This window comes from Bos mutus, chromosome 29 (assembly GCF_027580195.1).
Source record: "Bos mutus isolate GX-2022 chromosome 29, NWIPB_WYAK_1.1, whole genome shotgun sequence".
Taxonomy (NCBI): Eukaryota; Metazoa; Chordata; class Mammalia; order Artiodactyla; family Bovidae; genus Bos; species Bos mutus.
The window spans coordinates 27,573,398-27,600,044 of record NC_091645.1 but is presented as its reverse complement, the minus strand read 5'-3'; the positions used below and the strand labels follow the sequence as shown (position 1 = coordinate 27,600,044).

General features: G+C 53.7%; 3 protein-coding genes across 4 annotated transcripts in view; 2 read left to right on the top strand and 1 right to left on the bottom strand.

The window, feature by feature from the left end:
- Nucleotide 1: 1 nt before the first annotated feature.
- On the top strand, nucleotides 2-8,722 carry ESAM (endothelial cell adhesion molecule). The gene is made up of 7 exons (XM_005903942.2): nucleotides 2-224; nucleotides 3,692-3,888; nucleotides 5,219-5,420; nucleotides 5,588-5,743; nucleotides 7,145-7,267; nucleotides 7,557-7,683; nucleotides 7,891-8,722. Exons 1-7 carry the CDS (start codon nucleotides 155-157, stop codon nucleotides 8,204-8,206), a joined length of 1,191 nt encoding a protein of 396 aa, XP_005904004.2. The 5' UTR covers nucleotides 2-154; the 3' UTR covers nucleotides 8,207-8,722.
- Nucleotides 8,723-8,866: 144 nt separating this feature from the next.
- Nucleotides 8,867-26,647, top strand: part of VSIG2 (V-set and immunoglobulin domain containing 2) — a 46,386-nt gene continuing 28,605 nt past the window's right edge. The window contains exons 1-13 of the mRNA XM_005903941.2: nucleotides 8,867-9,869; nucleotides 10,214-10,377; nucleotides 11,165-11,372; nucleotides 12,157-12,315; nucleotides 13,262-13,381; nucleotides 13,728-13,872; nucleotides 14,829-16,079; nucleotides 16,424-16,522; nucleotides 16,846-16,924; nucleotides 17,567-17,692; nucleotides 19,917-20,020; nucleotides 21,920-22,041; nucleotides 26,430-26,524. Coding sequence (XP_005904003.2) covers nucleotides 9,806-9,869; nucleotides 10,214-10,377; nucleotides 11,165-11,372; nucleotides 12,157-12,315; nucleotides 13,262-13,381; nucleotides 13,728-13,872; nucleotides 14,829-14,958 — 990 coding nt within the window. The 5' untranslated portion in view covers nucleotides 8,867-9,805 and the 3' untranslated portion in view covers nucleotides 14,959-16,079; nucleotides 16,424-16,522; nucleotides 16,846-16,924; ... (2 more) ...; nucleotides 21,920-22,041; nucleotides 26,430-26,524. The remainder of the gene's footprint in view (nucleotides 9,870-10,213; nucleotides 10,378-11,164; nucleotides 11,373-12,156; nucleotides 12,316-13,261; nucleotides 13,382-13,727; nucleotides 13,873-14,828; nucleotides 16,080-16,423; nucleotides 16,523-16,845; nucleotides 16,925-17,566; nucleotides 17,693-19,916; nucleotides 20,021-21,919; nucleotides 22,042-26,429; nucleotides 26,525-26,647) is intronic.
- NRGN (neurogranin) lies at nucleotides 15,942-22,722 on the bottom strand. 2 transcript variants are annotated; one of them, XM_005903940.3, is made up of 4 exons: nucleotides 22,532-22,717; nucleotides 16,692-16,918; nucleotides 16,460-16,477; nucleotides 15,942-16,062 (listed from the first exon to the last, which is right to left on the bottom strand). In XM_005903940.3, the coding sequence occupies exons 1-2, from the start codon at nucleotides 22,544-22,546 to the stop codon at nucleotides 16,697-16,699; spliced, it is 237 nt and encodes a 78-aa protein (XP_005904002.1). In that variant the 5' UTR covers nucleotides 22,547-22,717; the 3' UTR covers nucleotides 15,942-16,062; nucleotides 16,460-16,477; nucleotides 16,692-16,696. The 2 variants fall into 2 exon arrangements, with proteins under 2 accessions (XP_005904002.1, XP_070221255.1); XM_070365154.1 differs by lacking the exons at nucleotides 15,942-16,062; nucleotides 16,460-16,477 and having other exon boundaries at nucleotides 16,533-16,918; nucleotides 22,532-22,722.

The window sequence follows — 26,647 nt, the reverse complement described above, 5'->3', positions numbered from 1 at the left end:
CACCGGCACACACACTCAGAGACTCTGGCCAGAGCCGCCCTTGGTATCAGTGGCCCGGTTCCCGCGTCCGCTCCAGCTGCCGGGCAGCCTGAACACCTGTCGGTCGGTGCGCCCCGAGCCGGCGCCCCTGACTGCGTCGGGACCAGGGAAGGCCATGATTTCCTTGCCCGGGTCTCCTGCGACCAGCTTGCTGCGGGTTTTGTTCCTGGGGCTGACTACTCTGGGTGAGTGAAAGCCTGGATGGACCTGGAGGGGACATGAGATGGGAGATGGGATGAATCCCACCCTGAGAGGCTGGTTTGGGGAGCTGATGAGGAGCTGGGTGGGACAGGATCCCGCCTCCTCCGGCTCTTTCCCTCCCAGCACTTAAACTTTCCCCTAGGTTGGGTGTCACTGGTTGGTGCTGATTTCTGTCGCCTGTGTTGGGGAACAGCCACCACTTTGGGTGCTGTATGTTTGTGGCAGGGGAGAACGTTTGTTGGAACCATTCCTCACCCTCACTCCCCACCTCCACCGGCAGAGCCAGATGAGCTGAGCTGCTAGAGGAGACACTGGCTAAACAGCTTAAGGACTTAACTCTAGCCCCCCTCCCAGCCCCCCACCCCACACACAAGCTGATGTGCAAGAGCCCCTGGGGAATTCCCTGGTACTCCAGCTTGACTCACACAGGGACTTCACCTCAATTCACAAGCCTGGATCCTTCCTCTGGCCCCCTCCTTCTGCTTCCTGCCCTGGGAATCAAGGGAGGTGCCCCCAAAGCTTGACCGTGAGGTCATGTAGGACACAGGAAATGGAGGAGGGGTTCGAATGCCTAGAGGAGCAGAATTGTGACACCCCCCCCCCACCAAGAGGTCCATCACCCCCTGTTGGTTCTCTGAGCCAAAGGGACAAAGGAAATAGAGAGGAGGGCCTCAGAGAGTCAGAGAGGAAAGCCACCTCCTTGGGGCAAGTGCTTGAGGCCTGTGTGAAGGCCTCCAGGAACACCCAGAAGCTGGAGTGGCCCGGTCCAACATCTGGGAGAAAAGGACCCACAGGAACAAAGCTCATTATAAACCATTTCACATGCTGCCTCCCAGGCTTTCTTGCCATCCTTCAAGGATCCCAAATGAGGGCGAAGGGTGGGTTTGTCCGGCTCAGCTTTAACTCCTCATTTCTCTCAGGCTGGAAGTCTCCAGGGCTTGGAAAGAACCATAGTGATTGAGACTGAGATGGGGACCATCTAAATCTCACCTGGGTGCTCTTTAGCCCAATCTGTGCTGCAAGGGTGTCAGGGCAGGAAGTATTAGGGTCCCCAGACAAAGTGGGGCTCAAGACCAGACAGCCCCTCTAGGCTTGGTGGCCTGCTATAGGATCTCTCCACTTCTCAGGTCCCCCTCTCCCAACTTAAACTGTCTCTTTCCTGCATTCTATCCTCAATTTCCCCATCCCCCTTCCTGCTGGGGATCTCTGAAGCAAGGCAGAAAAATTCAAGTCAGTGTCCAGGGCGTCATCCGATCATCTGTGTCTCTCCTGCAACCCATCCTCCTTCTATCCGAGCTCTGATAACTCTGAGCCTGTTTTCACACTGAAGGTCCAGGCTTCAGCATCCCTACCTCTCCCCACCCCCACCCCCCACCCCACCCCCGCTGGGGATTGCCGAACTCTCGCTGGCCACTTGAGGGTTAAATGGTCCTCTGGATGGTCAGCATTTTGGGAGATACCGGCTCCACTGGGCTCTGCCCGACCGGGTTCTACCCGGAGGCCCTTATGCTCCCTCGCGGCTCAGCGATGCTGCCCCTGGGGCGTGAGAAGCCCGCGGGGGGAGTTTCTCAGAGAAAGGGAGACTAAAAATAGTAGCCCTGGGGAGCCAGCCCAGAGCCCATTTTCGCTCTCCTTCGCTCTTGCCTGCTCCACAAGTTGGTCTGGAGAGGCCCAGTAGGGTCCCTTCCCTGCCCTGGGTTCCTTCACTCAGATCCGCCCGCCCCCCTTTCCTCTCCCTGTGGCACCTGGGAGCAAAAAGCCCTGAAGAATTGAGGGGTCTGTGGTCCGGGGGACACCCAGGATCAGAGCAGTGAAGCCTGGGACCTTCTCCAGCTCCTAGCTGACCTGTGTCCAGGCCCCAGTGTGTCCAGCTTACTACTTACTAACTTACCCTGCCCGCCCCCTCTTTGTAAAGTGATATTATAAATGCAGGACCTGAGCGAGGGGCGCCTAGGGCGGAGGCGGCTCACTCTTCTCCTGGGACCCCGGCAGGTTTCCCGCGGGAACTGTGTCTGGCCTCTGGGAGTGAGCTGCAGGAAGGCCCGGCTAGGGCCTGCGCCCCCCGCAGGCCTCTCTGGTGTCCCGGCCAGCCGGTCGGTCCTCAACGGGCGGCGGGCTCCTTGAAGCGGAGGTTGTTTTCGCCTGCAGAGCCTCCGGTCCAGCGGCGCCCTCGGCATTGTCTCCTGGCTTATCACCGGGCACAAGTTTCCTGCTCAGCCCTCAGGGACCCCGCCAGGAAATGGGGAGGGGGGTGCTAAGAAGGCCAAGGAATTGGGGTGAGGGTTCTGTAAAGACGCGCAACCAGGAAGCGGAGGGGGTAGCGCGCATCCTGGCCGGATCCGCTCCTGGGCCCTCAGAGGCCTTCAGCCGGCCTCCAGGAGGGTGGACAGCCCGGCCTGTGCGCGGCCTCTGTCCGCTCGGCGGCCCCCTAACCACCACGCAGAGATGGCATCTCAGACTCCAGTGCAGACCGTTGAGGCCGAGGACTCAAGAGCCTCAGCAAGAGCTGGGTGAAGGTCCAGAGCCGCCAGCATCCTCAGGCCTGGCTTCCGACAAGCCCAAGGTTCTTCCCCCAAAGGACTTTTGTTTGGGCCTCTCCTCTGCCTCTCCAAAGGGCAGTAAGGGAGTGCCTCTGGACGCCATGAGGCAAGCTCCGATTCGACAGTCCCCTCCCTGAGACCCATACCCCCGGCCACCTCCTGAAGGACAGCCACAGGCAGATGGAAGCTCTGTGCTTGATCGGTTTTGTACCTGATGGTCAAGGGACTTTGCTTCTCCTAGCTCTGCCGAGGTTCCCAGTGACCTCAGAGTACCCTCCCCCCATCTCCCGTGGGCCCCCAAAGGGCCTTTGAGAGGTTTCCTGGGGGGAGCCCACGTGTGGAGATCCAGCAGGAAGTCGTGGAGCCCAGCAGTCACTGGGCCGCACTGGGCACTGGCCGCTCCAGTCTCTCTGGCTCGGAGTAGTTCTGAAGGAGCCGCGGGGTTAATCGGTAAACGATTAACCTTCCTGGTCCCCTCTGCCCATCTGGTGGAGGACTGCAGGAGACCGGAACGCTGTTGATCCTGACCCTCGTCTTTCCTTCTTGGCTCATGCCCCGGGGAAATTGCGGGAGCAAGTGGCTTAAGTAGAGTGTAGATTAAAGGTATTAAATCCGCCCTTCCTCTTGGGTGTCTTCCCCTTCTCGCTGGAAATCTGCCCCCTCCACTTGGTGCTCTGAAATCTGTGCCTCTGAATACAAATGAATTTACAGACATGGGTCCTATCCTTGCTACAAGCCAGCGGGGCTGAGGCTGGGGAGAAGACGCGGTGATGGATTCGACCATCGCGGGATCACAGGCCAGCGAGCCCTGGGCAGTCTTGGGAGAGAACCCCGAGAGTTTCGTCCTCTGCTGCCACCGCGCTGGGCAGGGTCCCTGGGCTCCGCGCTCACTCTCCTTCTCTCCTCCCCAGCGTCCCCCTCGCGGGCCCAGATGGAGGTGCACGTGTCCGCCAGCCTCACGAAGCTGCGGGCGGTGGAGGGAGCGGAAGTGGTGCTCCCAGCGTGGTACAGCCTGCAAGGGGAGCTGTCTCCGACCAAGCCCAAGCCTTGGGAGGTGCCCACCGTGATATGGTTCTTCGTAGAAGGGAAGGATAAGAATATGAGCCAGGTGAGGGAACTTCTGGGCAGGAGGCTAGCTACCTACTAGAGGCGGGGCTGGGGGGTTCGGAGTGGGAGGGGGTTAGGGGGAGGGAGGGGAGAGGAATCGGGGAGTGCATTGGGAAGAGCTGGCGACGGTGGGAGGGGTCGCCAGAGATGTCAGGGAAATGCAAGATCCGTGTCACCAGTTCAAGTTTTGTTTTGATCTTGGAGTCTTCCCCTCACCCAGCCATTTCTCCTTTTCCTAGGGTTCCCTAGAAACCCAGCACACCAAACACTGCCAACGTTTTACTTTGCTGGGTGAGGGGGAAAGTGGGGACTGAGGATACAGGAAACAGGAAGTTTAGGGCAGGTGTCACACAGCTTTTAAAAGTTGAGCATCTTCCTGTTTTCACATTATCTGTCCTTTGGATGTGCTCACAGGCCACAGGTCACAGTAAGCCCACTACCCAGATGATTATCTGCCCCCTCGCCCAACTCCTTTATGAACTCCTTGAGAAGCAAGGGTGGGTCTCTTTCTACAGTCTCTTACCTGTTCTACTTTCCTGACATCAGAGGCAGATTTACCCCGAAGCCAGGGAAATGTCATTTTCAGAGCACCTTCTTTACATGGGCTCCCTGCAAGGTCCTAGGAAGAGTGTTGAGGGGGGAGTCATTTGGTAAATAGGGGATGAAAGCATATGAAATATGAAAGCAACTTAGATTGCAGGAGTGGGGCTGGGATTTATACACTGGAGGGGAGGGTCTTCAAGAAAAAGAAAACTTTATAAGATACTTTTTCTTTTTGGCTGTCCCCCTGCAGCCTGTTTCTTTCATACGTTCTCCGCTTGTTTATATGATTTATAAACATATGTTTTATATGTTTATATGAGCCCCTCCTGGTGGCTCAGATGGCAAAGAACCTGCATGCTATGCAGGAGACCCAGGTTCAATCCCTGGGTCGAGAAGATCCCTTGGAGAGGGGAATGTCTACCCACTCCAGGATTCTTGTCTGGAGAAGTCCACGGACAGAGGAGCCTGACGGGCTACAGTCCAGGGGGTCTCAAAGAGTCAGACATGACTGAACAACTAACACACGTCCATTTTTACCACTTTCTAAACACCCAAGTGGGAGATGAAGAAACAGCATCCAGGGAAAGAGGACCTGTTCTGATGCAGAGGATCTGGGGCGGTGAGAGGGTGGCTAGGGAGACAGAGGTGGATGGACAGCTGCTACAGGTTAGAGGGGATGGTGCAGATAAGGGGTATTTGAGGACCCCCAGTTTGGGGGAGGGGGACGAGCTGAGCCCTGGGCACAGAGCAGGCATGTTGTGATGGGGAGGTGTTGTTGCCCCCACCAGGTGTTGACATACATCGGTCAGGTCACAACGGGCATGCCTCGAGCATCCCTGGTCCACCCCATGCCCTCCCGGAACGTGTCACTGCAGCTGCGGGACCTGCAGGAGAAAGACTCCGGGTCCTACCTCTGTTTTGTGAACTTGCAAGACAATCAAGGCACTGTTAAAGGTCAAAGCAGCAAACATTTAGAGCTCGATGTGCTGGGTGAGCCAGAGGCACCCGTGGGAGGTCAGGCAGGCCTCTCCCCCAAGTGACCGAGGGGGAAGGTTGGGGGAGGGGCAAAAAGGGTGACAGAGGGTCCATGTGTGGGAGGGGGAGGGGGAGCTCCTGGTCCCCTGATATGAGTTTTTAACCCGTCTTCCCTCCCCCAGTCCCTCCAGCTCCGCCATCCTGCCATCTCCGCGGTGTGGCCCACGTGGGGGCCAACGTGACCCTGAGCTGCCAGTCCCCAAGGAGTAAGCCCACTGCCCAGTACCAGTGGGTGCGGTCACCCCCATCCTCCCAGGTTTTCTTTGCACCTGTTTTAGGTGAGGGAACTTCCAGAGACAACTGAGAGTGTGGCTGGGGTAGAGGAAAGATGAGGACCAGAGGGACTGGGGGGCAAGGGGCAGCAATGCTGAAAAGCACTGTGGTGGGGGGCGGGGGAAGGAGGATGTGGGGAGGGGGCTGAAGAAAGAGGCCTGCCAGGCGCAGACAGGTGCTGAAGACCATGCCACACAAGAGACGCTGGGGCTGGAGGATCTGCCATTCACTATATGTGTGACTTTGTGACTGTTTCCTCGTCTGTAAAATGGGAGTATCAATAGCCTTGACTTGAGCACACCAGCTGGCTCAGTGGTAAAGAATCTGCTGGCCAATGCAGGAGACACAGGAGAATGGGAGTTTGATCCCTAGGTCTGGAAGATCCTCTGGAGGAGGATATGGCAACCCACTCCAGTATTCTTGCCTGGAGAATCCCATGGACAGAGGAGCCTGGTGGGCTACAGTCCATGGGGTCGCAAAGAGTCGTACACGACTGAGCATGCATGTATGAATACCACTATAAAAAACACTTGGAGGCAGCTGGAACTTTTTTTGTCAATTTTATTAAGATTATTGATGGAACAATTTTAACCCGATGCTTTGGAAGAATCATTCTTAATTTATCAGCTATGGTAAAGGTATTGCAGTAATGTCGGACAGTATCCTTATGTTTTGGAGTTTCATGCTGAAATGTTTATTTTAAAATGTCTTGAGAAAAAGAGAAATAAATGAAATAAGTGTAGTAAAATGTTAGCAAGTGTGGATATATGGGTTTTCATTTTGTTCCTCCTTCTACTTTTTATTTGACCATTTTTATAATAAAACTTTTTAATTTTTTTTTTAACATAGAGCTTCCATAATAGGTTTGTTGTGAGACTTTTATATAAATTAGTACATGTAAAGAACTTAGTCTTTGGTGAAGAGTAAGCAACCAATAAACTTTAACTGTTAAAATCATTAGATTATTTCATACATTCCTTTCAACACCATCAATTAGGTCATATCACCCCATTTTATAGATGAATAAATTGGGACCCAGAGATAGCAAATAGCTTTCTTAAAGTCCCATGGCCTGTTCTGGATGCCACGTTTTCTAATTCCTTGCTCAGTGTTTTTTCTCTCTCACTACTCAGAAATAAAAGTAAAAATCAGGTTTTGGTTTTTCTGGGCATCACTTCCTCTTTAGCCTTCTTTCAGATATCACTTGGGAACACTGAGCAGTGGAAATGGAAAAGGGTAGTGAGCTAGCAGTTTGGCAACTGATCGTCACACCTTCACCTTTCATCAGGGATTCAGATAGCTAAGGCTCTCAGAGAGTCAAAATAGACATTCCAGAGGAAGGGCAGGGTGATTTTTTATGGGAAAGGGGATCGATCCTTGGACTGATGGCCAAATTGTGTCCACAGATGCCATCCACGGGTCTTTAAGCCTCAAAAACCTGTCCACTTCCATGTCTGGAGTGTATATCTGCAAGGCCCACAATGAGGTGGGCAGCGCCCAGTGCAACGTGACCCTGACTGTGAGCACAGGTCAGTGAGGGGTAAGTGTGGTTAAGGAGAAGATTGATCAGTGGTGGGAGCGGGTCAGCAAGAGAGGGGAGGAGGGCTGTCTGCGGAGGCCTCTCGTTAGAACAGGACAAGGTGCTTGTCCTGGTTACGTGTCTGTGCAGGTGTTTGGTCAGTGACTACTTCCTGCTCACAGTCACCTTCCCCTTAACAAAGAGAGAAACTGGGTATGGTGGTGGTGGGGCAGAGGGGCAGTGGGATTGGAAAGGGCCGGGGAATGGCTGAGAGTCCGCCTGACAGTAAGGTTTTCCAGGGCCCAGGGCTACGGTGGTTGCTGGAGCTGTCGTGGGCACCATGGTCGGACTGGGGCTGCTGGCCGGACTGGTGCTCTTGTACCAACGCCGAGGCAAGGCCCTAGAGGAGCCGGCCAATGATATCAAGTAAGTGCCCCTGGTCTCTGCCAAGATGAGGGCTCTCCCTGGGGATTCAGGGAGCTCCCATCTAAGGTAGGGATGGGCGGTGGCTGAGACATCACTTCTATGGGCAGATTTTAAGGGAGGAGAAGTGAGAATAAGACAAAGCATATGGAAACTCTCCTCTCCTCCTCCTTCCACCTTCTGACCTCTTATCACTTCTTTGATGACTAGGGAGGACGCCATCGCTCCCCGGACGCTGCTTTGGCCCAAGGGCTCAGACACAATTTCCAAGAATGGGACCCTTTCCTCTGTTACCTCAGCGCGAGCCCTCCGGCCACCCCAGGGCCCTTCCAGGCTTGGTGCATTGACTCCCACACCCAGCCTCTCCAGTCAGGTCCTGCCCTCGCCAAGGCTGCCCAGGACAGATGGGGCCCACCCTCAGCCAATATCTCCCGGCCCTGGTGGGGTCTCTTCCTCTGCTCTGAGCCGAATGGGTGCTGTCCCTGTGATGGTTCCTGCCCAAAGTCAGGCTGGGTCTCTGGTGTGATGGCCCAGCCACTCGGTGGCTAAGCCATTTGGTTTCTCTCCTTCCTGCAAGGTTCAGTCACACCTGGCACAGAGGCCTGAGACTGGGAGGGTGGCCGCCTTCCAGACCTCTGGTCCTCCGCCCTCACCTTTCTGAGGCTCAGTTGAAACCCAAGTTTCCAGGAAGTAGGAGAAGAGGAAGTGGACCTGGGATTAAGAAGCACTCCCACCCCTGGCTGTCTCTAAGTCTGCAGTGGGATGCTGCTGAAATTGCTACCACTGCCTCCCCCCAACCCCCAGACCTGGTGGGGATCGCCAGTCAACCAATCCTCTAGGCCCCTTTGGTACCCCACCCCACCTAACCTCATCCTTCACTCCCCACTTCAGCTCCTTGCATTAATATAACCTACCCTGCTGGCTTGGTTGGGTTTTGTTGGGGCAGGGGATAAGGAAGATATTTTTTCCCTCTCACTTGAAATGCATGATTTTGTTTTTATTTCGCCAACTTCAATAAAGATATATTGTGTTTGTATGGAAAGTGAGAGTCCAGTCGCCTTTTCAAACTTGGAACTCCCAGGGAGAAGCTGACTCTCGGGATGATGCAAAGAGGATGGTACCCAGACTGTGGACCCAGCAGGGCTTCTCCACACAGCCTCTGACTTGGCTTTCTGGCTCAGGATAGCTCTTCTAGAGTCTTTACAAGGGTCATGTGCTGTCAGGTGGTGCTGGAGAGGCGAGGGGAGGTCCTAACTCACTTTAAGCAGCAAGGGGATGAAATTGGTGACTTTCTGCTGGAGCTCGCAGCTTGGGTGCCTGTGCACTTAATCTTCTGCTTCCTCTTCAAGTGCAGGGCCTGAAGAACCTGACTCCTCCTGCCCTCTCCCAGACCACTGAATCCTTCCTGTCCATCCAGCAGTGACCCCCGGTACTGAGGCAGAGCCAGGCACAGGATGTGGGGCTGCTATGTCCATACCAATCCTGCCACACGCTTTCATACCCAGGGCGGGGGCTTCTCTAGACCTCAGTTTCTCTGCCCATGTAATGGGGTGACTCTGTGAGGCGGGAGGAGGGTTGTAGTTTCCATGGAGACACCTGTCTCAACAAGGGATGCCAAAAGGGCCAAAGAAGGGGTCTCAGGGGAGAAAAGGACCTCCGAGGGCCTCAGAAGGAACAAGACTCTGTGAAGGGAGTGGAAGGGGGTGATGGGGTCTTAGCCTGGGGTTCAGGCTCACAGTGTGAGACCCCGAAGTGGTGACATCATCTCAGTTATCAGGATGCATCTCTTTTCCTCCAGGGTCGCTCTTTCCCTGCAGAGCTCCCATTCTGATCCCTCCCCTTCCCTGGAGTGCCCACCCCACCCCAAACCCAGCCCTCCCCACCCCCCACACCTGACAGCTTCAGAAATTGGGGGAAAGGGGACAACAGAAGGGGGTAGGGTGAGAATGAGTCCTGTATTGGGCCTGGAGGAGGGAGGAGCCCTTCCTTACCTCAGGGCCCGGCCTCTCCCCTTGTTTGCTCTGAGATAGCCAGTCTCGCTCGGCCCAGCACCAGCAGGCTGCTTGGTGGGCACTCCCTTCCTTCTCCCAGACCCAGACACTCAGACGGACCAAGAGTTGGCGGGATGATGGCCTGGCTCCCGGGGTGCTTCCTCTGCAGGGTCCTGCTGGTCTGGGTCGGCTTAAGTGGTGAGGAGGGGGCTGACAGATGGGGATGAGAGCAACCGGACTGGGGAGGGGACATGGAAGGCTGCTGGGAGGGTCGAGGACAGAGGCTGGAGGACAAGTTGGGCCTCTCTCGGTAGGGTTTAACCACCACCCAACTTCTGTTTTTCTTTTCCTGACAAACACACCCCGGGACCTGGCCCAGTCTTGGTCCTTTCACTCACCAACCTGGCGGGTCTGGGCTCCTCCCTCCCGGAAACCTCAGGTTTCGGAAAGGGAGGGATGGAGAGGAGGGAGCTGAGCCCTGGCAGAGGGAGGACACTCAGAGTCATCTGAGCCCTCCCCCCGCCGGCCTCTGGCACCCCCAGCCCCCGGGTTGGCTGTGGAGGTGACGGTGCCCTCCGAGCCCCTGAGCGCACCGGTGGGCAAGACTGCGGAGCTGACCTGCAGCTACAGCACCTCGGTGGGAGACAACTTTGCCCTGGAGTGGAGCTTTGTGCAGCCTGGGAAGCCTGTCTCCATGTCCCAACCGGTGAGCTGGGGGTGCCTGCGCGAGTGGGGGGCCTTCTTGCCTTTGGTGGACTTGACAAGGAGATGCAGGACCAGGGGACCCACCTAGGACGAGGGCAGGGGGTCAGAGAGAGTGCATTTGGGGATGAAAATACTTGGATGAAAAAAAATCAGTGGACTCTTTCTAGATCTTCTTAGGAACACAGTCTGCATGACCCTGTATCACATACACAGTCCTGCAGTTTGTAACTTCCTCCCCCATAGTTGGACTTCCCTGGTGGCTCAGTGGTAAAGAATCTGCCCCACTAAGGCAGGAGACCAGGGTTTGATCCCTGGGCTGGAAAGATCCCCTGTAGGAGGAAATGGTGCCCACTCCAGTATTCTTGCCTGGGAAATCCCATGGACAGAGGAGCCTGGCGGGCTACAATTCATGGGGTCATAAAGAGTCAGATGGGACTTAGCCACTTCCCTATGTGAGTGCAGCTCCAGTGTCAGTTCATAAACTCACAGAGGCTAAGCTGTTGTGATTAAAAGCAGGATAAAATGCTGCCCCTTCCAGGAATATTTGCTCTCCCTCCCCGCCCCTACCCCTGGATTGAGAGCTTGCGTGGCTGAAAGCAATGAATCCAGTTCATTCACCACCTGGGAAGGGGTGATATTTGGGGACAGATAGACCTTCACGGTTCTGGCTACAGAGTATCAGCTTCCCTGGCTGCTTTAGGGAGGGTCTCTTATACCTGCTTTGAAGGACTGTAGAGTTGACACCAGGTGGCAAAAGGCACATCCGCATGTCTTCTGCTTCTCCCTAGATCCTGTACTTCACCAATGGCCAGCTGTATCCAACTGGTTCTAAGGCAGAGAGGGCCAGCCTGCTTCAGAACCCCCCCACAGGAGGAGTGGCCACCCTGAAACTGACCGATGTCCGCCCCTCAGACACTGGAACCTACCTCTGCCAGATTAACAATCCGCCAGATTTCTACACCAATGGGTTGGGGCTAATCAACCTTACTGTGCTGGGTAAGCCAGGCTAGGGACCCTCCAGCCACCCACATGACCTGAAAGATTGCACTGGCCTGCTAAATCTCCCCTATCCTGCTTTCTAGCCCAAGCACCTAACTGCACTAGAGACCTTGAAGGAAAATACCCTTTCCTAAAGTTGTCTAATCTTACCCCTGCTCCACCCTCCTCCCTCAGTCCCTAGTAAATCTCTCCCACAGATAGGGATCTGAGTCATCCCCCAACAGCTCCATCTTTAGGGGAACCTCCCATTTGCAGATAGATTCTGTTTCTCTCTAGGTTAGCAGCAGAGAAAAGCTATGGCCAATTAAAGGAAGATGGCACTCCATCACTAAGCAATAACTTCCTGTTCAGAGCATCCATCTAACCTCAAACTAGAGTCTGATTGGAGATCAGCAAACAGAAGAAACTATTAAAGGGGCTGGGGATGTTGAGATGGAAAAGAGAAGACTTAGGTGGTGGTGTGTAACAGCTGCAATCAAATATCTGAAGAGCTGTCTTATGGAGGAGAGATTTTTCTTCTTTTTTCTCTGTGGGCCCAGAGGGCAGGAAATGGAACCAATGGGAGGATATCATATTAACACAGATTTGGCTTGACATGAGGAAGAATTTTCTAACAATCAGAATTTCCAATAGTGGAAATTACTTCCTGGAGATGAGGTGGTGTGTGAACAGAGGTGGTGTGTGAACAGAGGTGGTAGGTAGGAGTATTAAAGCAGGAAACTTAGCACTTCATGGAGGTGGAGCCAGAAGAAAGCTAAGGTACTTCTTATGACTTTTGCAGTGCCCCCCAGTAGACCTGCATGCAGTCAGAGTGGTCAGACCTTCGTGGGGGGCTCTGCTGCGCTCAGATGCAGCTCTTCTATGGGAGCCCCCAAGCCTGTGTACAACTGGATCCGCCTTGGAGCTTCTCCTACACCTTCTCCTGGCAGCATGGTGCAAGGTAAGGGTCCAGGCCACCAAGGAAGATGGGACTCAGAGCCTGGGCAAATCTGGCCTCTAAACTCCACACAGCCACAATAGAAGTTCCATGTCTGGAGGTATGAGATACATGGCTATATCTCCCCTACTTCTTCCTTGGCTGCCTTTACTGTTCCCTCCTGTCATCCTGTACCATCTGCAGCTGTGTGGTCCTGGGAGCATTTATCAAGCTAAACATATTTCTGATATCCTGGAAGACAGTGGAAGGCAGGGGGTATTCTGTGACTCCCACTTGTCTATTCTGGGGCTTGGGGTTCCTTGTAGATATCTTAATGGTCATGAATCATTTCCAAACTTCCTAGAGAGGAAGCCGAGGCAGAGTAGCAAGGACTGGCTTGAATCTCCTTCAGGGGATCACATAGCTGGCTAAGAGCCTTGGCTTCTCAGTCTCCTCATGCTGGCTCCAGTGCCCTGGCTACCCTCCCAAGCCCAGCAAACCACTTTACCAATGCAGAAAGCCCCCAGGTCACCTCCCAATGTGTACTTTTCCTTGTAAAGGGAAGGTAAGCAGCTTAGAAGAACATTTGGGTCAGCTTAGAGCCCACTCCAGAGAACACAATTTCTAGCAATCGAACCCTTTCCACCAACCAAGAACCTGACATCAGCCAGTAGCCAGCCCACCCCAGTTTCACTGCGGTGTCTGAACCCTTCATGTGTGCCATTTCCCCTTCCCTGAAAAGGCAGCTGTGTAGGGTGGAAAGAGTACAGAAGTTGCAGTGGTTTTGCACTTCCTCTCTGGGTCACCTTGGACAATTACTTTCCTTCTCTGAGCCAGTGTGCCCACTTATAGAATGAGGTTAGTTCCTTCCTGATGGGATTGTGGTAAGGATGAAGTGAGATACAGTTTTGTCATAGTGTAGCTCACTGTGAGTCGAATGAGTGATGGACACTTCTTCCTTATTCTCTAGATGAGGTGTCTGGCCAGCTCATTCTCACCAATCTCTCCCTGGCTTCCTCGGGCACCTACCGCTGTGTGGCCACCAACCAGATGGGCAGTGCGTCCTGTGAGCTGACCCTCTCTGTGACTGGTAGGGGATGCTGGGTAAAGGCTGGGTTGGTCTGCCTGGGTAGGGGGTCAGTGTGAAGCCATCTGGGGCATCAAGGAAGGTCTGTTGCTCTGACGATCATGTGTCTCCTTGTATGTGTGCTAAGTTGCTTCAGTCATGTCCAACTCTTTTCGACCCTATGGACTGTAGCCCCCCAAGCTCTTCTGTCCATGGGATTCTCCAGGCAAGCATACTGGAGTGGATTGCCAAGCTCTCCTCCATGGGGTGGTCTTCCCCACCCAGGGATTGAACCCAGGTTTCCTGCACTGCAGGCAGATTCTTTACCATCTGAGCCACCAGGCATTTATCTCCTTACGTGTCTCCTTAGACCCTTCCAAAGGCCGAGTGGCTGGGACTGTGATTGGGGTGCTGCTGGGCCTGCTGTTCCTGTCCGTGGCTGTGTTCTGCCTGATAAGGTTCCAGAAAGAAAGGAGGAAGAGGCCCAAGGAGACATTCGGGGGGAGTGACCTACAGTGAGCAGGAGGGCTGAGGGCTGGTCAGGGTGGGAGGAAAGGGCTTGGGTTAAGAGTTGGTGACGGCAGCTCTCAAACTCTGACACCTTCAGGGGTATTTCAGGGTGAGGGGCATGGCTCAGCCCTGGGCTTTGGTTGTGCTGTGGGTGCAGTGCGGCTTGTGTATTTCAGCGTGTGAGTGAAGTGTGCAGGGTGGAGGGCTTGGTTCATGAGCTACCCTCTCCCTCCTAACACTTAGAAGAATGTTTTGCTTTTCACTTTTAAGGAACTTTTACATAGATTAACAGGCTGTGGAGGCTGGGAGTTGTTTGTCCTGAGCTCTCAGCTGAGTCTAGTTCTTCTGTGTGGGGCAGAGAGAGGTAGTAAGGAAAGGAGAGGCAAAAGCCACCTGTCATCAACTTCAGCTGTCAGCTGTGGGGTCCAGAGTCAGGCATCGTTTCTCCAAGTGTGGTCCTCACACTGGGAGAGTTCCTATGTGCTAAGCTGCCTCAGTCCTGTCCAACTCTGCGACCCTATGGACTGTAGCCTGCCAGTCTGTCCTCTCCAATCCCTCCTCTGTCCATGGGATTCTCCAGGCAAGAATACTGGAGTGGGTTGCCATGCCCTCCTCCAGGGGATCTTCCCAATGCAGGAATGGAACCTGTGTCTCATGTCTCCTGCATTGGCAGGTGGGTTCTTTTACCACTAGCATCACCTGGGAAGCCCAGTCCTCAGATTACCTGAACTAGGAGTTTGTTAAACATTCAGATTCAAACCACTTCTATTCCTCCTGAAGCAGAATCTGTGTGTGTGTGTGTGTGTGTTTGGGGGAGGGATAGGGCCTGGAATTGTCGTTTCAACCAAAATTCCACAAGGATTCCTACGCACAGTAAAAATAAGAAGTCCCTGGGATAGAGGATGGGTGTGTTCTGAGGGATGCACCCAGCTTTCACTAAGAATTGCCTGTATCCCATCAGGGAGGACGCCATGGCACCGGGGGTTTCTGAGCAACCTTTGGAAAGGGAAGATTCTAGCAATGGGCTCCTGGAGAGGCCCTCCTCTGCCAGCACGGTGACGACCAAGTCAAAGCTCCCTATGGTTGTCTGATTTCTCTCTTGATCCCTGAGGGGGGAATATCAGAAATTAAAGTTTTTGGGTACCATACTGTCTCTCTCTTCGTTCTGCCGGTTTAGCAAATTCCTCTAGACTGCCCAAAGAGTATTCCCAGAAGGGATGCTGTGGGCGGGAAGTTTGGTTCCCAAGGTACCTTCTAATCTTGGTTCCCCTCCTCCCTTCACCCTTCCACCTCCACTTTTTGGTTTGGTCAAAGGAGACTTGTTCAGATTTCCAGCGGTGGCCTCATGTACCCAAACTCCCTCCCTTCTGGCACCCTCTGAACACTTGGACATTCCTCTTTATTGTTCACATTCCAACCCAGCACAGTCACATGCACACACGGAGATAAAAACCCTCCCGGCCACAGCCCCAGGAGCCCGTGGGGGGCGGGGCCAGCAGGAGCAGGGGCGGGGCCGCGGGAGACTCCTCCTACCGAGCCGCCCCCGCGCTCCGCGTTCGCGTAAACAAGCGGAGAGCTGGAGAGGTGGCTCTCGGGGTACGCTGGGGAGAGGGGAGGGCTGATTACAGGCAGGCGTGGGGTTGGGGCGTGACACTGCAACTTCCCTTCTGATCACCGGCAGGGGCATCCGACATCATAAAAACCCTCCTCCCCTCTCTCCCCGCCCCAAAGTTCTAGACTAGGCTGGGGCGTGAGCGGCGCAGCAGAGACGCAGGGGCGCCCCCTTTAGCTGCGCGCGGAACGAAAGGATTTCTTTTTTTTTTTTTGGAGTGTTCTTGGGCCAGGCTTAGGGCGCCCTCCGCAGTGCGCGAAGGGAAGCACGCGGAGGCTGCGGAGAGAGAGCTGCATGCTGGGTGCGGGGAGAGGTGGGCGAGAAGCTAAAGATTTGGGGGCGCGAGGATGGGGGGGTCAGGATGGGGAGGAAGGGCGAACGGGGACCATACGAGACTGGAGAGCTAACTAAAAGGGCACGGCCTTAGCGACTGATGGACGAAGTGTTCCTGGGAGAGGGAGTCTCTGGGGGAAGCAGAGAGGGCTCCTGAAGCTGGCAGGTTGGTGGAAAGGAGAGGATCACAGACACGGCAGGGAAGTCTCGTCACTGCGAAGGGGACGCGGCATCCATCTGTCTCGGGAAACTGAGCAGAGAGAAGGGGTGAGCACCTGCCCGCTCCCAGTACTTTCTTCTCTACCCTCCGTCCTGAACCGGGGCACCCAGGGCGGGGAGCGGGGATCACCCGGGACTGCCCACTCGGAGTCACTGAGCTGAAATGAGCCCGCGGCCGGTAGGTGTGCGAGCCGCGGGGTGTTTGTGACCCCTGGGCCCGGCTTGTGGAGTCCAGTGCGGGTGACAGGTGTGTCGGTCCAGTTGCGCCCGTCGCAGCGTCAGCTGTTACCAAGGGTCAGAAAGCCCGTAGGCTCAGGGGCATTTTCCCTGGCTGGGAGGCGGGTGGGGGCGGAAGAGGGAAGGGGTGGGTCTGGGGCTTTTCTATCACTCAGGGTCCCACCCCGCTGCTTCGGAGTCGCATTCATTACCTTCGAAAATGCTCAGTCCTTCGGTCCGGGGCGAGGCAGAACGGAGGATGGAGATAGAAACAGGTGAGCTCTCGAGCCCGCAGCCTCGTCCCCACCACGCGCCCCCACCCCACATCGCCAATTTCCTTGGCTCCCTCCACACCCTTCTCCATCCCCCAGTGCCCTTAGTCATCCTTGCACCTTCGGAGGAAGGGGCCCGGTGTCGGGAAGGAGAGCCTGCGGCCCGCCTCACCTGGCCTAGTCTCCGCTGGGGCCGCCGCCCGCGCCTCCCCTGGCGCCCCCAGCTCCGCCTGGTCCCCCGGGGCCCGGGCCCTTCCGGCCACGCTCTCCGCTCTTTATCTTCTTCCTTGCCATGTGGCCCCGGAAACTCGCCTGGATTTTGGCAGCGGCCGCGTTGGCACCCGGATCGTCCAGAGGGATGTCTAGAATGTCGTCGTCCGGCTTCGAGCAGGCGCTCTCCTGAGGGTAGGGTAGCGGGGAGGGGGTGTTTCTTGTGGGATGACCCAGCCGAGATCCCCGAGAGGGTGGGGTAGGAGGAGAGACTTGCGGGACTGAGACCAGGGCTACGCGGGAGTGGGAAGCGCAGAGAAGGGGCTAAGGCAGGGCCCGCACTGGGGCAGGGGGAGGGGACGGTGTATGTGTGTGCTTGTGTGTCTTGGGCAGCGGCAGACAAAAAGGAACGTTCAGGGTCAGGTGGACACAGCTGTGTTCCCAACTCCGGAAAAAGAAGCGCACAGTAGATGTGCTACAAGACAGCCAGGTAGCCGTAAGTGAGCCACGGCCCAAGCCAGCGGCCCAGTGAGGGGAGTCGTCTAGCTGTCTGGAGGGTGCCTGCAATTACTGGAGAAGAGCAAAGTAAACCACGGCGGGACTCCTGGACACGGCTGCCTTTCCCCCATCCTCAGAGGGTGCCTCTGGCTTAGAAGGGTCCCTGCTGAGTCCAGGATTCCCTGGGGGAGGGTTTAGAAGAATCAGCAGGCTGTCCCTTCGCTGAGTAAAATCACCCCAGAGCTCAAAGCTGGGATGAAGGTGAAGAGGGGGCTTACCCTGCAGTGGGGCAGCCTTCCCCCACCCAGGGCTAGAGGCCAGAGACTGTTTCCCATTCAGGCTCTATTCTGCACTGCTCCAAACACAGGAGAGAGGGAATGGTCTGCAAGAAGCTACAGAGAAAAGGCTTCACTTCAAAAAAGGACAAAGGAAAGATAAGCAGGAGCAAGAAGTCCTTTCCATGAGGTGCGCAAGAGAAAGAAAAGAATAATGACAATAGTTCCTAATACCACTGAAGCACTGCCCTTGTTCCAGGCATGGCAACACAAGGTTTTACAGATGTTATTTTATTTAGCCCTGCTAACAACCCTATGACGTACCTTTTATTGTTATCCCAGTTGACCCTTAATCAAACTGAGTTAAGTCTTGAAAACCTACTTGAGGTTGTACAGGTAGTTATCAGGACCAAAGAGTCAAGCCTTTGTATGTTAGAGTCCAGACTCTATTTTTAACCCCTGCCTGTGTATGTGCTAAGTCGCTTCAGTCGTGTCCGACTCTTTGTGACCCAATGGACCACAGGCTCTTCTCTCCATGAGATTCTCCAGGCAAGAATACTGGAGTGGATTGCTCTGCCCTCCTCCAGGGGATCTTCCCAACCCGGGGATCGAACCTGTGTCTCATGTGTCTCCCCATTCTTTACCACTAGCGCCACCTGGGAAGCCCCTTTTAACCCCTACTTTGCAGATAAGCAAAGACAGTCAAGAAAATGAACCATGCTCTACCAGTTGCTAATTGAGTGGTCTTGGGCAAGTTTTCTAATCTTTTCCTATCTCCATTCCTTCTCAGAACTCAAACCATCTGAAATCAGGTCCCTCTGGGTCATGGGGAAGAATAAACACTGTGATATGCAGAAAATTTCTGGCACAATCTAGTCGCTCAATTAATGGTAGCTATTATGATTCTTTTAAATAATGGTAAGTTGATGCAAGATAGTTGTTTCAGTAGGTTGAAGCAGTCATGTAAAAGCAATATCATAGGGAGCAACCAAAAAATAAGGAGACCCAACCCAACAGCTATGAGGTGAGGTGGGAAGCTTAAGGTTAACTATGGAGTTAAAAGGGCATTTCTCCTTTGAACTGACTTTTTTTTTTTTGCCTGAGGACTTCCACTACTTTCCCTGTGTTTTTGTTTCTCTGGCAGGAGATGACCAAGGTCTTACATACTAAGAGTACTTCAGTTCCATTCCTTTCTCTTCCCTCCATCACCCATCCAGTTCACAGAATTGAGATGAGTGTGAGTGGGACCTCAGTGACCACTGCCCCAACCAGATCCCACCCCAGGACCTTCATAGGTTTCAATCTCAGATGCTTAAGTCCAGGTTTACAAATGGCTTCCTCTCATCATGGTCCTCAAGGTTGTCTGCATTTTCTGGGCTTCAGAGATCTTTGGTTTGCGCTCAAGATGCCCACAGTTGAGTTAAGTGCAGATAAAAGGTGTTATCAAGGGCTGGGGTGGCTTTGGAGGGGCCCGACACACTCTTTTTGTCTTTCCTGGGTCTATCCCTCTCTCCCTGACATCTCATTCCCCACTTATAAACAGAAATCACTCTTTTTTTTGATCCTCGATTCTCAGAACTCAAACCTTTCTTGGGGATATTCTTAGGGAATGGCGAAAGTTTCTTCTCCAAAGAGGACAATGATCAAAAATGCATGCCCAAAGCCCTCCCCTGAGCCAGCAGCTGTAGCAGTTGAGCGGAGGAAGGGGTATCTTCCCCCAGAAATGCTCATACCCACCTGCTGCCACCACCCACCCCAGCTGCATCCAGAATGGAACAACAGGCAGAGCCACCCCCAACTCACTGCTTCTCCCCAGAGCCCACTCCCTCTTCCTTCAGCTGAGTTCTCAGGGCAGAGCTGGAGGGACAGTAAAAAGACCCAGGAAGGGTGCCTACGTTGGTGCCTTCCAAAACCAAGATCTGATGGTGTGTGCTGAGAGCTCTGCATGAACTAGGGGGCTTCTGGAAGGGGGAGGTGGATAGTTGTGGGCAAAACACGAGTCATGGCTCTTGGTCCCAAACATCACTTCAGCTCTGAGGATCTCAATATCTTCAGCCACATCTAGAAGTTGTCCCCAATTAAGGCAGTCTCCTTCAGCTCCCTTGTTCTAAAGGCTTTAAGAATTATCCCTGCCTACTGCTTGTCATATGCTGGGCCCTGTGCTAAGCACTTTGCACCCGTTGGTGGTGGTGATGGTTTAGTTGATCAGTTGTGTCCTACTCTTGCGACCCTGTGGAGCCCACCAGGCTTCTCTGTCCATGGGATTTCCCAGGCAAGAATACTGGAGTGGGCTGCTGTTTCTTGCTTCAGGGGATTTTCCTGACCCAGGGATTGAACCCATGTCATCCGCATTGCAGGAGGATTCCTTACTGCTGAGCCAAAAAGGACGTCTTCATTTAATCTCTATTTTACAGGTCAAGAAACATCCGAGATATCTTGCAAATTACCCAAGGTCACAGAGCCGACAAATAGTGATGGGATTCAGAAACCTGTGCTGCGAACTACTTCCTCAGGGCAGGTAATTATTTCTATGAGTTGGATCAACAACTAGACTAAGTAAAAAAAAAAAAGTCCAAAACTGTTTCTTTGCCTTTTTATATTAAGTGATTCAGGAAAAGCCTGATATTTGTGACTATGTAAATTGGCAACCGGTACATCTGAATCAACAGCTCTTGCTCTTAAAAAAAAAAAAAAAGCAGGACTGTTTTCTTCCCATTTCTGTCTGAGCCTCTTTACCAAGGAGAAAGAAGGGAATAAGGGAGGCCTAGGTGTTGCCCAAACACCAGGTTGGATAGTCAGCAGGGAGAGCCCAGGATGGATGGTGAAGAAGGACTGGTTCCCAGCCTCCCAGATGTGCTCTGTTCACTATGCATGTCCCAGCTTCCTCCCAGTGCAGAGCTCAGCCCTCCACAGAATGGAGATGGGTAGGAAGATGCTCAGTCCCAGCCCTGCCCCAACCCTCAGCCTGTCACCTCTTCTTGGACCCCCTGCACAGCCTGGCAGTGGTGCTGTCTCTTGCCCAGCCCTTTAGCCCTGCATACCTAAGACACGACCTGAAAGGGGGAGGGCGCCTGTGTACAGAATGCACTGGAGGAGGTGACCCAGAATACAGGGCAAGTGGGATAATTGTGTGTTTGCCTCTGCTGTATTATTTGAGTGAGCAGCGTCTTCTTTTTTAGGGGACACTTATTCCAACCATGCCCACCAGCCCTTCAGTATGGCTTTCTGGGCACTCAGGAACATGGTCCAGGGCAGACCAGAGCCCACAGGCAGGCACCCGACATCCTACTCTAATTAGTCCTGCAGGTGCCAGTGGGGACAAGTTACTGTCCTTCTCTGGCTTTTTGTTGTCTTTGCTCTTGCATTTCTTTCCATTGACCATGATTCCTGACTATCTTCCCCACCATTCTTACCATCTGGGCAATATTTCCTCTCCCCCACAGGCATACCCAGAACCCACCATCCATTTATTTTCTCTGTTTTGTAAAACACCACTGGGGGGTGAGGAGCCCAGGAACCTCCATTAAGAGCCCAATTCTCCTTTCACAAACAAAAACTGCTTCCAGGAGAACAACAGAGAGGAAAGGCTGGAAGAAAATATGTTATCAGGGCTTTCTCTAGGGGTGGGATTGTAGATGACTGACATGTTTCTTTTTTATACTTTTCTTCAGTTTAAATTTTTTTTTCTGTTATGAGCATATTACCTTTACAATGAGGAAATATTGGAAATATTTATAGGAGAGGTTAAATTACAGCTGTTGGAATCAGACAAGTCTAGTGTTCTACCTCCACACTTAGAAGCTGTGCTTCCTTGGGCAAATCATTTAATCTTTCTAAACCTCACTTCGCACATCTGTAAAATGGAAAAATGTCTACCTCACAGGGTTGTCATGATGCTTAAATATAAAGTGTTAGGTACATGGTAAGCATTCACAAATTGACAACAATTATTTGTATTAATAAGAGCTAAACATCATAACAGCCACAACCACTTGCCCCTTTCTTTCTGCCTCTTGGTACTCAGACACAGGGAACCCTCACCTCTTCTAAATTGGGCTATTCCTTCCATCCAAACCTCATTTACCCTCCTTTTTAAGCCATACGGTGGAGGGTGGGGAGCAGGCAAAGTTATAACTTCTTGTGTCATTAGCTGGGTTGACCAAATGGCTGAGAATACAAGGACTTTGGAGTCGGACTTTCTCTATACGTAAGGACTAAAAATAAATAAATAAAAGTAACAAGTAAATAAACAAATACAAACATATCGTATACACGTATGATCACCACTCCTCGGATGTGCCAGGAGCCTGGTCCTGTGCGAGGCGCTTTCATGCCCGCACCTTTAACAGCAACCTGCTTTGGCGTCAGGTCTCCTTGTGGGCGCTGACAAATTGCAGACACTTCCTTCCCTCGCCAGCAGGGCTCTCTCGCGGTCACTTCACCCAGCCCCCTCCAGAGCTAGAAAGCGTTGGAGGCCGGGCCAATCCCTCCCCAGGACCACATGGACTAGGCTCTTCGCTGCCCATCATCAGTACTAAGGTAACCAACATGAATTGACTATCTCACCGGGCGCTGCACAGGACGCGAGGGTCACCAAGGTCATCCTGTCCGCCCACCGACGGCGGCAGTAGTGGGATGGGGATTGGGGTGGGGGCCGAAAGCCAGGGGAAAGGAGTCGCGGTTGCTTCGCTAGGCGACGGTTTCCAGCGTCTCCCTGGGGAAGTTCCTCTTCTCGTCTAACCTGCAGCTTTCCTGTTGCAGAGCCTTGTCGATCTCCGGGTCCAACCTAGACTGCTTAGCGGATGGGCGCCCAGACGCCCCCGCGAGTTGGGAGCATTTTTCCTAGGGCTTCCAAGTCAGGCGGGCGCCTTCCACCACCCACCATTCGCGTCTCAGCAGGCACCCTTATGGCTCCTAGGTCTTCTGCACCCACTTCCATCCCTCACTTCCCACTGCCCCTCCAGGAGCTTCTCGGTAGCCCCTTCCCCAGACCAAGCTGAGTGCCCGTCCCCCAGGCCCGCTCACTTACGGTGCAGCAGTCCATGTTTGATGTCAGGAGTCCTTGGCTGGGACGGAGGCTGGCGCAGGGGGTCTGCGCGGTGACAGGTGGGGACCCTGGGGCGGTGGCGAGGCAGCCGATCCGCGCCGAACTAGCAGCTCAGCTCTCGGGTCCTCTCTCCCGCGCTCCGCTCTGCTGGAGAAAGTATCCTGAGCCCTGCGGAAGAGAAGCCAATCAGGAGAAGCCCTCGGCAGAGTGGGCGGGGGGATTAGAGGCAGGGCCACGCCCCCTCGCGGCTCCCTCCTCCTCGCCCCGCCTCCTGCCCCAACCCCTCTGCCTACACACTTTCATCCATTCCTCCTACACACCCCATCCTCCCAAACTCACCACCAACACCCTCCCCGTTGCTGCCGAGGCGGCAGACTGCCAAGCAGATGTATGCCGGCGCACGCAGAAGGAGGACCCCGACATCCCGGGCACAAAAACACTCGCATCTGGGCACAACACTCCTCCCACCCACAGAGAGAAAACCATGCACCCCTCACCCACACTTCCACAAACTAGCTAGAGTCCCAAATATGGTTTCTTCTACCTTCCCTCCCCACTCAGGCCTCAAAGAATTTAATGACCCCCTAGGACGTGCGGTTTAAAGGTATCGTCATCACTCTGCGGTGGAATGGGGAAGGTGTGGGTACATAACCTGGAGGTGGGCACGCGTAAACACAAAAGCTCACACCAGAGCCCAACACGCCCATATATGATACTTCCCAGGCTCACTAAAACGTGCACTTCGACACGCAGACAAAGACTGCAAAAATAACTAAACAGGCCTTGTACACACGCTGTGCTGATACACGCAGACTCCCTGTTATGTGCACACACCAGCACGCATGGACACGGCAATCACCCTACTGGAAATGTCTGCATTACATATCTATCTATCCATCCATCCATCTATATGTCCTGCACTAACAAGATAAAATCATATATGCATGACACCCATTTGGTGTGTGTATATATAGAGAGAAAGATATATGTAGATATACACACCTTTCCTTCCCACTCCCCAAGCCACACCTCCCCAACCTCTTGTTCCATTGCTTCTGTATAAGACAAATACTGGCTACTCTCACCCTTGCCCCTGGGAGGGGAAGAAAATACTCTCAACCCCAGTGTAGGGAAATATCCAAAGTCATCAGTTCTCTGGGTCCATGGTGGAGGAAGGATGTGGGCTTTGTGAGAGGCTTGGGAAGGGAGATATGGGAGGAGGAGCCTCGTAGGAGAACAGCCTGGTGGGGGAACAGCTTGCCAACCTCCCCCAACCGGTCAGGGTACCAGAGCTAGCAGCGTGGCATGCTAGTGAAGAGGTTGGGCCACTTCTGAGAAAACTGGGAGGTCCTTCTCAGCTGAGGTCCTAGAGGAGGGAAGGAAGCAAGGATGCCTGCTCTTCAGATGTGTGGACTGGAGCAGAGGGGAGGAGGGGGAAAATGCCCTGTGGCTCTGGCTGAGACAGGGGTTGCTGAAACAGCACTGATGAGACTCCACAGCCACTTGCCCGTCCTAGCACGGCTGTCACATGCTTCCTTCCTACCTGAACATTTGGGCTTTGCTTGCCAAAGGGAAAATGAGTGGGAGGGAAACTCTGGTGGCCACTCAGGTTGGGGACAGGGTTAGCCAGCTTGTCTCCCAAGCTGAGCTGGATGCCGGCTGGGATTCCAGGCCCCGGGGTGTAGGGGTGTCTCTCTCAGCAGGTTTGGGACCCACCCACCCTTGTAACTGAAAATCTGTTCCCCAGTCTGTCTCTGGCACATCCTTCATCCCCCACCCCCCACCTCCACCAAATGGCAGAAAGTCCTGGGAACTCGGGCCCTTGCCTACATGAGGGCCTCGGGTTTGTGCCAGTTAGCGTTAGTTTTCAACTCTGGCTTCCAGAGGAGGGAGGGAAGGAGGACCTGAGGGGCACACTGGATATCAGGCCTGGACTCCGTGCTTATCTCTTCCCAAATTAGAGCTGAGGAATTCGGGATTGAGTGAGTTTGCAGTAAAGTCTCCCAAGTTGCTAGGCAACATCACTCTGCAGGCTGCATTGCCTCTGGGCCCTTCTTCCTGCTGGTCAGAGCTGAAGAGGGGGGTATCTTATTAATGCACCCCCCCTTCAGAGCCCCGCACAGGCAGCACAGCCCTCTCCTCCTCCTGAACGACACCTTTGTGTGGAGGTGAGGGTGTCTCTGAACAACCGCAGGCCCAAGGGACAATGGATACGCGACTGTGGTTCTACCTGGAAAACAACCATTTCAGCAACAGCCCACTTGAGGCGCCTACGCAGAACTGGCCACAGCGCTTGTCAGGGGGATGGGCAGGCGCAGAGGTGAGGAAAAGGTAGACAGACAGGAAGGCAGAGACAGAAATAGGAAGGCAGACACCCACAGACTCAAGTATCCAGAGGGGAGCAGCACCACTACATGGGGATGTCCCCATGTAATGACACCTACATGCATACACACACACACACACACACACACACTGGTCACACATCTTCAGAGACACGTACTGTGGGCTCTTCGCCACACAGTCACATCCAAAGATACGCACAGAAGCAGGCCCCTCCACCAGCACACATCAAGGACACGCACATCCTCTGGTGAGGGGTTCCTCTTCCGGACTAGGTGACTAAGGTTGTCGGCAAGTCTGGCTGGGTGGATCTGTGAGCCTCTGATTCTCGAATCAATGAGAAGGAAAGGAGACAGGAGCAGTGAGGACTGAGGGGTCCCAGGACTTTGAGGAACTGATGAGACCAGATGACACTCCCCACAGAGAACTGCCTGGCCTGGGGCCTGGGGCCAAGGTCAGCCTTTGGAGTGTTACCTGTTAACCTGCTGGGCTTGGGCCCTGCATTTATTGTCCTTGACTCTTCACATTTCAAAAACTCCTCGACTTCCACTGCTATTGAAGGAGGATTGCAGGCCTAGAAAGGGGAGGAACTCTGGAAGGGCCTGGTTTGAGAGTGAGCTGGGGCCGGTGGGTGCAGAGAGGAGGCTGGACTCAGCAGGGAGTAGGGAGGTGGAGGGCACAGCTGGAAGGCAAAGCTGGCAGAGGAGGAGATGGCTCAACACAAGAGAGGATAAAAGATGGATTAGTGGGAAGCTTCTAGGGTCCAGTACAGATTCTTCTTGGGACAGATGGAGGGGGATTTGGAGAGAGCTGGTCCTCATAAGCGGAGACAAACGCCAAGGCACATGGCAAGCTATTTGCCAAGACTTGTGGCTTCCCCGCCTTGGAGTGGGCACTTTCTGAACATAACATCCTAGCTGTAACCCACGGTGGGACTCCACCATAAGACGAGGGTGGGATGTGGGAGGCTGCGCCTTTGGTGAAGCCGAGCTGGGGGCTTCTTAGGTCAGGATTTTGAGTGGAAGGGGTGAAGGTAGCAGGAAATTCATTTTTCTCTGCAAATATTTCAGCTTTTGCTGTGGTAGTATTTTTAGAGACTTGGTTGGCAGAGGAGGAACCCGGGTACATTTTTAAAGGGGCCTCTACCAGACTGGAGGTCTCCTCCCACCCTACCCCCACATTTCAGAAAGGCAAGGGGGAGAAAGCACACGGCATTCAAATCTAAAAGTCGGTTTTGCTAGCCGTTAGGCCACCGTGAAGTCATCTTTGCGGGTAGTCGTTGTCTGTTTTCATTAACATCATTCTCATTAGCATCTTTATCAAGAGTAAATATTTCTCGAACTTCTGCCGTGTGCAGGGTGCTGCTCCAGGCAGGATAGAAAAAGCTTACCAGGACACACTTGGTGAGACAGAGAAGGGAGCAAACTTCCGAGTGAGTGCTGGGTGCTGTGTGTCGTGCTAGCCACGTTGTCAATGTGATTTCGTTTAATTCTGATAACAACCCTGCAAGTTAGGCCTTATCTTTCCTATTTTACAGATGAGGATGCGAAGAACTTTCAGGGGTTGAAGAATTTACCCAAGCTTCCACTGGCATGAAATGCAAGAGCCCGGATTAAAACCCAGAAGAGAATGGTAATATTATCCTAAATCTGAATAATGATTTACAAGGTGTTTCCACAATCGTGATTTAATTTGGTGCTTTTGAGAACTGTGTGAGGAGGTATTAGTATTTTTAACGCGTTTGAGGAGGAAGTG

Bases quoted from the DNA above. Each gene is read 5' to 3' on its own strand.
- ESAM (XM_005903942.2), top strand. From the start codon at position 155: ATGATTTCCTTGCCCGGGTCTCCTGCGACCAGCTTGCTGCGGGTTTTG. The intron at 3,889-5,218 runs GTGAGGGAACTT...TGCCCCCACCAG, and splicing joins AGGATAAGAATATGAGCCAG to GTGTTGACATACATCGGTCA. The intron at 7,268-7,556 runs GTCAGTGAGGGG...AAGGTTTTCCAG, and splicing joins GACCCTGACTGTGAGCACAG to GGCCCAGGGCTACGGTGGTT.